The sequence below is a fragment of the Heptranchias perlo genome, unplaced genomic scaffold (genome assembly GCF_035084215.1).
Source record: "Heptranchias perlo isolate sHepPer1 unplaced genomic scaffold, sHepPer1.hap1 HAP1_SCAFFOLD_429, whole genome shotgun sequence".
NCBI lineage: Eukaryota > Metazoa > Chordata > Chondrichthyes > Hexanchiformes > Hexanchidae > Heptranchias > Heptranchias perlo.
In genome coordinates, this window is record NW_027139441.1 from 186,411 (window position 1) to 196,536 (window position 10,126).

The 10,126-nt window shown below is 55.4% G+C and overlaps 1 protein-coding gene across 1 annotated transcript in view; it reads right to left on the reverse strand.

Moving 5' to 3' along the window:
• The window catches only part of atxn2l (ataxin 2-like), a gene marked incomplete at its 3' end in the record, with an annotated part of 30,052 nt that extends 22,397 nt beyond the window's left edge, over positions 1 to 7,655 (reverse strand). The window contains exons 1-8 of the mRNA XM_067978944.1: positions 7,620 to 7,655; positions 7,153 to 7,209; positions 5,567 to 5,638; positions 4,960 to 5,107; positions 3,837 to 3,863; positions 2,649 to 2,767; positions 2,111 to 2,202; positions 474 to 674 (exon numbers count right to left, since the gene is read on the reverse strand). Coding sequence (XP_067835045.1) covers positions 474 to 674; positions 2,111 to 2,202; positions 2,649 to 2,767; positions 3,837 to 3,863; positions 4,960 to 5,107; positions 5,567 to 5,638; positions 7,153 to 7,179 — 686 coding nt within the window. The remainder of the gene's footprint in view (positions 1 to 473; positions 675 to 2,110; positions 2,203 to 2,648; positions 2,768 to 3,836; positions 3,864 to 4,959; positions 5,108 to 5,566; positions 5,639 to 7,152; positions 7,210 to 7,619) is intronic.
• Between the last annotated feature and the right edge of the window lie 2,471 nt (positions 7,656 to 10,126).

A 10,126-nucleotide genomic window follows, 5' to 3' on the forward strand; every position in this document is an offset into this window, starting at 1 on the left:
AATGGGGCGATTAGCAAACAAAATCGAGCTCGAGCCACGTGAGATATTTGGAGAGGTGACCAAAAGCTTGGTCGAAGGGTTTTAAGGAGGGTCTCAAAAGGAGGAGGGAGAGGCGGAGAGGTTTCGGGAGGGAATTCCAGAGCTCGGGGCCCAGGCGGCTGAAGGCACGGCCGCCAATGGTGGGGCGACGGGAGCGGGGGATGGACAAGAGGCCCGAATTGGAGGAGCGCAGAGATCTCGGAAGGGGGTTGGGGCTGGAGGAGGTTGCAGAGATTGGGGGGGGGGGACGGGGGGGCAAGGTAGCCGATTAGAGGGCGGACACAAGACCGAGGGTGGTCCCGCCTCAGCGGCCATGGGAAACAAGGAGAGCATACGGCCATGCTTTAGACTCCTGCCCAGCCCAGCGGGGACGTGCGGCCGCCTTGTGGCGGCTGCACCCTCTCCCGCCCTACCTGTCAGGCGGAGGCCCGTACCTGGAGTTGATGTTGGGACTGTCCCGGTCAGGGGTTGGTCTCTGGACAGCACCGAACTTCTCCTCCTCAGTGCGCCCGTCGTCGTTCTCCATCGATATCCGCACCCGGTACTGGGGGCTCGACTCGATCTCCTTGGCCAGCTGCGACGCCCTGGCTTCCCGCTGTCGGAACTCGGCCGAGTTATCCTTCTCCAGGGGGGTCCTGAGGGCCCAGAGACAGAGGGTCAGCCCCTGGGGCAGTCTGGAGGGAGCTTTACTCTGTATCTCACCCTGAACCTGCCCTGGGAGTGTTTGATGGGACAGTGTAGAGGGAGCTTTACTCTGTATCGAACCCTGTACCTGCCCTGGGAGTGTTTGATGGGACAGTGTAGAGGGAGCTTTACTCTGTATCTCACCCTGAACCTGCCCTGGGAGTGTTTGATGGGACAGTGTAGAGGGAGCTTTACTCTGTCTCTAACCCTGTACCTGCCCTGGGAGTGTTTGACGGGACAGTGTAGAGGGAGCTTTACTCTGTATCTAACCCTGTACCTGCCCTGGGAGTGTTTGATGGGACAGTGTAGAGGGAGCTTTACTCTGTATCTCACCCTGAACCTGCCCTGGGAGTGTTTGATGGGACAGTGTAGAGGGAGCTTTACTCTGTATCTAACCCTGTACCTGCCCTGGGAGTGTTTGATGGGACAGTGTAGAGGGAGCTTTACTCTGTATCTAACCCTGTACTTGACCCTGGGAGTGTTTGATGGGACAGTGTAGAGGGAGCTTTACTCTGTATCTCACCCTGAACCTGCCCTGGGAGTGTTTGATGGGACAGTGTAGAGGGAGCTTTACTCTGTATCTCACCCTGAACCTGCCCTGGGAGTGTTTGATGGGACAGTGTGGAGGGAGCTTTACTCTGTATCGAACCCTGTACCTGCCCTGGGAGTGTTTGATGGGACAGTGTAGAGGGAGCTTTACTCTGTATCTAACCCTGTACCTGACCCTGGGAGTGTTTGATGGGACAGTGTAGAGGGAGCTTTACTCTGTATCTAACCCTGTACCTGCCCTGGGAGTGTTTGATGGGACAGTGTAGAGGGAGCTTTACTCTGTATCTAACCCTGTACCTGACCCTGGGAGTGTTTGATGGGACAGTGTAGAGGGAGCTTTACTCTGTATCTAACCCTGTACCTGCCCTGGGAGTGTTTGATGGGACAGTGTAGAGGGAGCTTTACTCTGTATCTAACCCTGTACCTGCCCTGGGAGTGTTTGATGGGACAGTGTAGAGGGAGCTTTACTCTGTATCTAACCCTGTACCTGCCCTGGGAGTGTTTGACGGGACAGTGTGGAGGGAGCTTTACTCTGTATCTAACCCTGTACCTGACCCTGGGAGTGTTTGACGGGACAGTGTAGAGGGAGCTTTACTCTGTATCTAACCCTGTACCTGCCCTGGGAGTGTTTGATGGGACAGTGTAGAGGGAGCTTTACTCTGTATCTAACCCATGCTGTACCTGCCCTGGGAGTGTTTGATGGGACAGTGTAGAGGGAGCTTTACTCTGTATCTAACCCTGTACCTGCCCTGGGAGTGTTTGACGGGACAGTGTGGAGGGCGTTGGGTCCTTTCTGAGGAATTTTCCTGTAAATTTCCGGGGAGGGAATCAGACTCACGTGTAAGAGGAGAGGCTGCTGTCGTACGTGGTTTTCACTCCATACGTCTCCTCGTTGAAGCGAAACATTTCGTTTGCGTCCCATCCGTTTGACTGTGGGGGGGGGGGGGGGTGGGGGGAAAGAGAGAGAGAGAGGAGAGGGAGAGGGAGAGAACACGCAGTGAGCAGGGAACACATTTGCCTTGCGACCCTCCTCTCCTGCAGGGGTCAGCGGTCGCACCGGATGCGCTGCTCCGCGGCTTTCCCGCCTCAGTACCCGCTCTCCCCGCTCCCCCCTCCGAGAGTTGCCAACCCTCCGGGATCGCCCTGCAATCTGCAGGAATCCGCCCTGTGACCCGGTTGCGCAGCCAAGTCCGGCGGTTGGCATCGCTCGAACGGGCGGTGCCCGCCGGGGTCACTCTGGCGCCCACGCGAGGACGCGTCCCCTTTGAGGGGCAGATCCCTCCCCACCCTCCGTCCCCCTCCAGTTGTCACTTTGATCGGTGCCCCTCACACCCCCCCACTCCTCCTCCTCCTCCTCCTCCTCCTCCCACACCTACCACGTCGGACTCCAGGTCGAAGTCGTCGCTGTTGCTGTCGCCGCCTTCCCAGCGCTGCAGGACTTTCTCCCGGTGCTCGCCGTTTACCTTCGAGCTCACGACCGAGTCCGTGAACTTATCTGTTCGGGGGACGGGGTGAAAGAGAGGATTAGGAAGCTGCCCCCACTTCAGGCAAATCCCGCGCACTCGCTCCTTAAGGAGGAAAGGACGACCATTTCTATCACCACTTCAGTACCCACCCCCCAAAGCCAATTTCACAGCCCAACGAGACTCTTTTCGAAGTGCGGTCCCTGTTGTAATGTGGGGAAACGCGGCAGCCAATTTGCGCACAGCAAGATCCCACAAACAGCGATGTGATAAATGACCCGGATCATCTGTTTTTTTTTTAGTGATGTTGGTTGAGGGATAAATCTCGGGGCCCAGGACCCCGGGGAGAACTCCCCCCTGCTCTTCGTCCAATAGTGGCCGTGGGATCTTTTACACCCACCCGAGAGGGGCAGACGGGACCCTCGGTTTAACGTCTCATCCGAAAGACGGCACCTCAGACAGTGCGGTGCTCCCTCAGTACCGACCCTCCGACGCTCCCTCAGTACCGACCCTCCGACAGTGCGATGTTCCCTCAGTACCGACCCTCCGACAGTGCGGCGCTCCCTCAGCACCGACCCTCCCACAGTGCAGCGCTCCCTCGGTACCGACCCTCCGACAGTGCGGCGCTCCCTCAGTACCGACCCTCCGACAGCGCGGCGCTCCCTCAGTACCGACCCTCCGACAGTGTGGCGCTCCCCACAGTACTGACCCTCCGAGTGTCGGTCCTGGATTATGGGGCGCGAACCCACGACCTTCTGACATGGGGAGGGGGGGAAAAAGAGAGAGAGAGAGAGAGAGGGAGAAAGATATAACTGAGCCACAGATGTCTCCCCCCTCCCACCCCCCAAAAATGATAGCTTGAAACCAGAGCTGAATTAAAGCTTATGACATGTGATAAGAGGGAACTGGACTGCGAGTGCAGCGGGACATGGGCTTCGAGCGAGCGTCACTGGTTCTGGATCCCCCTCGCGTCTCGTATCTCAGGGCAGGAGTCCCCCAGATGCACGAGCGGTTCAATTGTGGAGTCGGCCGTGGCTTAGTGGGGAAGGCAGAGAGGGAGAAGTCTATCGGGTGAGACGAGAAGGAGGACGTTTGGCTTACGTGAGGCTGAAGTCGACGTCTTCTTCTCTGTAAGGAAGGGAGAGAGAGAGAGAGAGAGAATGTGTCAGGACAGAAACGTGAACGCCGACCGGTGCCCGTCACTTCTCACAGCCCAGATACCCACGGCCACCGAGGCTGGCCGCGGAACGGCTCACAGACGCAGCAGGGGCGGAGCGGGGCTCCGTCACGCCGAGGGGCAGAGGCACAAACTCCCCAAATGAGGGGGGGGGGGGGGGGGGGCGGGGGTCTTCAGCCGGTCAGCTGGGAGACTCAGCTCTTCTGCTGCTGAAACCCTCATCCTGGGCTCTGGACTGGACTATCCCTGGCCGGCCTCCCATCGTCCACCCTCCATAAACTTGAGCTCATCCGAAACTCCTGCTGCCCACCCCCCCCCCCCCCCCCCGTATCCCTAACTCGCACCAAGTCCCGTTCACCCATCACCGCCCCTGCCCCCCTGCCACTTTGCTCGCTGACCTACATCGGCTCCTGGTCTGGGAACGCCTCGTTAAAATTCTCATCCTCGTGTTCAAATCCCCTCCGTGGCCCCTCGTCCTCCCCTCCCTATTTCTGTAACCTCCTCCAGCCCCTAAAACCCTCCGAGATCTCTGCCCTCCTCCAATTCGGGCCTCTTGTCCATCCCCCGCTCCACCATTGGCGGCCGTGCCTTCAGCCGCCTGGGCCCTGAGCTCTGGAATTCCCTCCCTAAACCTCTCCGCCTCTCCCTCCCTCCCTCCCTCCCTCCCTCTCCCCCTCTCTCTCTCTCTCCTTTAAGTCGCTCCTTAAAACCTCCCTCTTTGACCGAGCTTTTGGTCACCTGTCCTAACATCTCCTTGCGTGGTTCAGGGTCAGATTATGTTTGATAATCGCTCCTGCGAAGCGCCTCGGGGGACTCTTTACTACGTTAAAGACGCTGTATAAGCGGGAGGTGGTGCTGACCAGCGAGGAGACCTCAAACTCAATCTGGCAAGCGGAGCAGGGGCGCTCGCTGGTCGTTCTGAATCAGGCGCACACGGCCAGAGGCAGGTAGAGCGAGCAGACACCAGGGGCTAAGCCGAGGCAGCCAGGGAGCGCGAGTGCTGGGCGTGGGGGCGATAGGCAGCATGGAGAGGAGGAATCACCCAACCTTTTGTTGCGTAGTTCAAGTCCACGTCCTTGAACTGAACCACCACCACGTCGGACGGCTTGAAGATCATCGTGTCGATGATGTCCTCTCTTTTGGGACTTGCCGCTGTGTCAGTCTTGCGATGAACGGTGTCCACAGCCAGCTCCAACTGCAGAGAGGGAGAAGGAACGTCAGTGAACGTACGCCGGGCCGGGCCGGACTCCCGCTCGAGGGCCCCCGGGGCAGGAGCCTCCTCAGTCTTGTACCGGTGAACCCCTGCCCTCCTCCCACCACCCCCCCCACAGCCGAGAGCTGGCAGGTTATCGGAGCAGCTTGAACCCGATGCCAGCCCCCCGCCCGTGACAGCTGCCAGCCGTGGTTCAGTCCGTCTCTCTCTCTCTCTTGCGCGCCCCGGAGTCAGAAGGTCGCGGTTTCGAGCCCCACACGCTCCACAGACTCGAGCCCCATATTCCAGGCCGACACTCCCCAGTGCCCGACGCCGGGGGAGCGCTGCCCTGTCGGCAGGGAGCCGGGTTTTGGAGGTGGGGAGACGAGAGAGAGAGATGAAGAGACCCCTCTCTGCCACGCACAGGAGTAAAGCAAAGATGAGGAAAAATGAAAAGCTTACCTTCGAACTTAAGGTTTTAAATATTCCTTCGTAAACAGTTCCATTTCTCACTCTCACGTCACACGTGGATCCCTGGGGAGGGGGGTGGCGGGACGGGGAGAGGGGGGGAAAGCGGTCCACAGTTTAAAAACCGAGCACACGTCATAGAGAACATCACCCGCGCTGCTTAACGGGACGCCTGGCGCGCGAAGCAACACAAATTATTGCAACCTGACCGGTCCAGGCGCTCGTCGGTGGACAGACTGGAGAAGCTGGGGTTGTTCTCCTTGGAGCAGAGACGGTTAAGGGGGGGGATTTGATCGAGGGGCTCACAATCATGAAGGGGTTTCGATCGAGTGAATAAGGAGAGAGTGTTTCCCCAGTGGCGGGAGGGTCGGTGACCAGAGGACACAGATTGAAGATAATCGGGGAAAGGACCAGAGGGGGGGGGGGGGGGGGGTGGGGAGATGGGGAGAATATTTTTTTTACGCAGCGAGTTGTGATGATCTGGAATTCGCCGCCTGAAAGGGCGGGGGACGCAGATTCAATAATAACTTTCAAAAGAGAATCGGAGAAATATTCGAAGGGGAAAAATTAAAATACGGGGAGAGCGCGGGACGAACTGGAGAGCTCTTTCATAGAGCCGGAACGGGCACGAAGGGCCGAACGGCCTCCTTCTGTGCTGTGTGATTCTATGAACAGAGGGTGGGGGGCAGCTACTCTGCCCCGACAGAGGGGACCTGCACTGAACTCTCCCCCTTCCCATTCTAGTCCAGCCCCCAAAGTAACGTTTTGGGGATACAGTGGATGATTAAATGGAGACATGATGTGGGGGGGGTCGCTGGCGAGGCCGGCATTTATTGCCCGTCCCGAGTTTGCCCCTTGAGATGGCGGTGGCGAGCCGCTGCCTTGAACCTCTGCATTCCCCCGTGTGCGGTGAAGGTTCTCCCGCAGTGCTGTCAGTTCCAGGATATGGACCCAGCGACGATGAGGGAACGGCCGGTATATGACCCAGTCGGGGCGGTGGGCGAGACTCGGAGAGGGGGGAACGGGGAAACTTGGAGGCGATGTGCCTGCTGCCCTTGTCCCTCTGGGTGGTGGAGGTCGGGGGTTTGGGAGGCGCTGTCGATGAGCCCTTGGCGAGATTGCTGCCGGGAATCCTGCAGACAGGACGCACTGCGGCCACGGGGCGCCGGTGGGGGAGGGAGTGGGTGTTTAAGGTGGGGGATGGGCTGCCGATCGAGCGGGCTGCTTTTGTCCTGGATGGTGTCAAGCTTCTCCAGTCTTGTGTTGGAGCTGCTCCAAGTCCAAGCAAGCGGAGAGCGTTCCATCACACTCCTGGACCCGGGGGGCCTCGGAGGTGGTCGGAGAGGATTTGGGGAGTCACTCGCTGCAGAATACCCATCCTCTGACCTGCTCCAGTAGCCACAGTGCACGTGTCTGGTCCAGATGGGTTTCTGGTCGATGGTGACCTCAAGTATGGTGAGGGAGGGGTAACGGCAATGCCATTGAATGTCATGGGGAGGTGGATAGACTCTCAGACACCGAGCTAGCCCAAGAAAAGCCAGGTGCCTTCAATAACAAAGCATCTTAAAACGGCTACTCACCACAACGGCCGTCAGAAAGTGCAGCATCCTTGTGTTATTGTAGACTCCTTCAAACACCTACAATACAGTAAAGCAACACTGCACTTCAAGGAGCTGGAGCAGTCACTGTTACAGAGAGAGAGAGACAGAGAGACACGGACAGACAGATGGACAGAGAGAGAGAGAGAGAGAGAGAGAGAGCAGCAGACGGACAGAGAGAGAGAAAGCGAGCGAGCAAAAGACGGACTGGGAGAGAGAGACAGAACAGAGAGAGAGCGAGAGAGACACACACAGACTGACCGAGAGAGACAGGCAGACGGACAGAGAGGGGGAGAGAGAGGGGGAGAGAGAGAGGGGGAGAGAGAGAGAGAGCGACAGACAGACGGACAGAGAGGGGGAGAGAGAGAGAGAGAGACACACACAGAGACAGAGAGAGAGAGAGAGAGAGAGACACACACAGACGGAGAGAGTGTAAATTAAATACTCACAGGAGACTGGGAGGGACCTTTGACACTATTCCTTCCCCTGCAAATTAAAAAAAACAGAAGTGAGTGAAATGGTTGGGAAGCGAAGAGCAGCAAACCCAGACTGGGGGCCCAGACGAGGGCAGGGGGCCAAGAATGATGAAACGAGGATGGATCACAGCAACTTGGGGGCTTTTAGCCAATTTCAACTTTGAAAAATATGACCTTGTTTCTCACAGGGATCCACAGACCCAGGTAAAGTCACACTGAGCGGGGATAGAGAGAGAGACAGACCCAGGTATAGTCACACTGAGCGGGGATAGAGAGAGAGACACAGACCCAGGTATAGTCACACTGAGCGGGGATAGAGAGACACAGACCCAGGTATAGTCACACTGAGCGGGGATAGAGAGAGAGAGACACAGACCCAGGTATAGTCACACTGAGCGGGGATAGAGAGAGAGACACAGACCCAGGTATAGTCACACTGAGCGGGGATAGAGAGAGAGAGAGAGAGACAGACCCAGGTATAGTCACACTGAGCGGGGATAGAGAGAAACAGACCCAGGTATAGTCACACTGAGCGGTGATAGAGAGAGAGAGAGAGACATAAGAACATAAGAACATAAGAACATAAGAAATTGGAGCAGGAGTAGGCCAATCGGCCCCTCGAGCCTGCTCCGCCATTTAATAAGATCATGGCTGATCTGATCCCAACCACAAATCTAAAGAACACAAGAAGTCGGAGCAGGACCCGGCCACATAGCCCCTGGGCCCTCTCCGCCACCCACAGGGCATTGACCGATCCGAACTCAGCTTCATGTCCAATTTCCTGCCCGCTCCCCATAACCCCTAATTCCCTTTACTTCGAGGAAACTGTCTATTTCTGTTTTAAATTTATCTAATGATGTAGCTTCCACAGCTTCCTGGGGCAGCATATTCCACAGACCTACCACCCTCTGAGTGAAGAAGTTTCTCCTCATCTCAGTTTTGAAAGAGCAGCCCCTTATTCTAAGATTATGCCCCCTAGTTCTAGTTTCACCCATCTTTGGGAACATCCTTACTGCATCCACCCGATCAAGACCCCTCACAATCTTATATGTTTCAATAAGATCGCCTCTCATTCTTCTGAACTCCAATGAGTAGAGTCCCAATCTACTCAACCTCTCCTCATATGTGCGCCCCCTCATCCCCGGGATTAACCGAGTGAACCTTCTTTGTACTGCCTCGAGAGCAAGTATGTCTTTTCTTAAGTATGGAGACCAAAACTGTATGCAGTATTCCAGGTGCGGTCTCACCAATACCTTATATAACTGCAGCAATACCTCCCTGTTTTTATATTCTATCCCCCTAGCAATAAAAGCCAACATTCCGTTGGCTTTCTTGATCACCTGCTGCACCTGCATACCAACTTTTTGATTTTCTTGCACTAGGACCCCCAGATCCCTTTGTACTGCAGTACTTTCCAGTCTCTCGCCATTAAGAAAATAACTTGCTCTCTGATTTTTCCTGCCAAAGTGCATAACCTCACATTTTCCAATATTATATTGCATCTGCCAAATCTCCGCCCACTCACCCAGCCTGTCTATATCCCCTTGCAGGTTTTTTATGTCCTCCTCACTCTCTACTTTCCCTCCCATCTTTGTATCATCTGCAAATTTTGATATGTTGCACTCGGTCCCCTCCTCCAAATCGTTAATATAGATTGTAAAGAGTTGGGGACCCAGCACCGACCCCTGTGGAACACCACTGGTTACTGGTTGCCAGTCCGAAAATGAACCATTTATCCCAACTCTCTGCTTCCTGTTTGATAACCAATCCTCCACCCATGCCAGAATATTACCCCCAATCCCGTGATTTTTTATCTTAAGTAATAATCTTTCATGTGGCACCTTGTCGAATGCCTTCTGGAAGTCTAAATACACTACGTCCACTGGTTCCCCTTTATCCACCCTATACGTTATATCCTCGAAGAACTCAAGCAAATTTGTCAGACATGACTTCCCCTTCATGAAGCCATGCTGACTTTGTCCTATTAAATTATGCTTATCTAAATGTTCCGTTACTGTCTCCTTAATAATAGACTCCAAAATTTTACCCACCACAGATGTTAAGCTAACTGGCCTATAATTTCCAGCCTTCTGCCTACTACCCTTTTTAAATAACGGTGTTACATTAGCAGTTTTCCAATCTGCCGGGACCTCTCCTGAGTCCAGGGAATTTTGGAAAACTATCACCAAAGCATCCACAATCCCTACTGCCACTTCCCTCAAGACCCTAGGATGGAAGCCATCAGGTCCAGGGGATTTATCCGCCTTGAGTCCCATTATTTTACTGAGTACCATCTCCTGAGTGATTTTAATCGTATTTAGCTCCTCCCCCCCGAGAGTCCCCTGTTTGTCCAGTGTTGGGATATTCTTAGTGTCCTCTACTGTAAAGACTGAAACAAAATATTTGTTCAGCATTTTTGCCATCTCCATGTTTCCCACCATTAATTTCCCGGTCTCATCCTCTAAGGGACCTATGTTTGC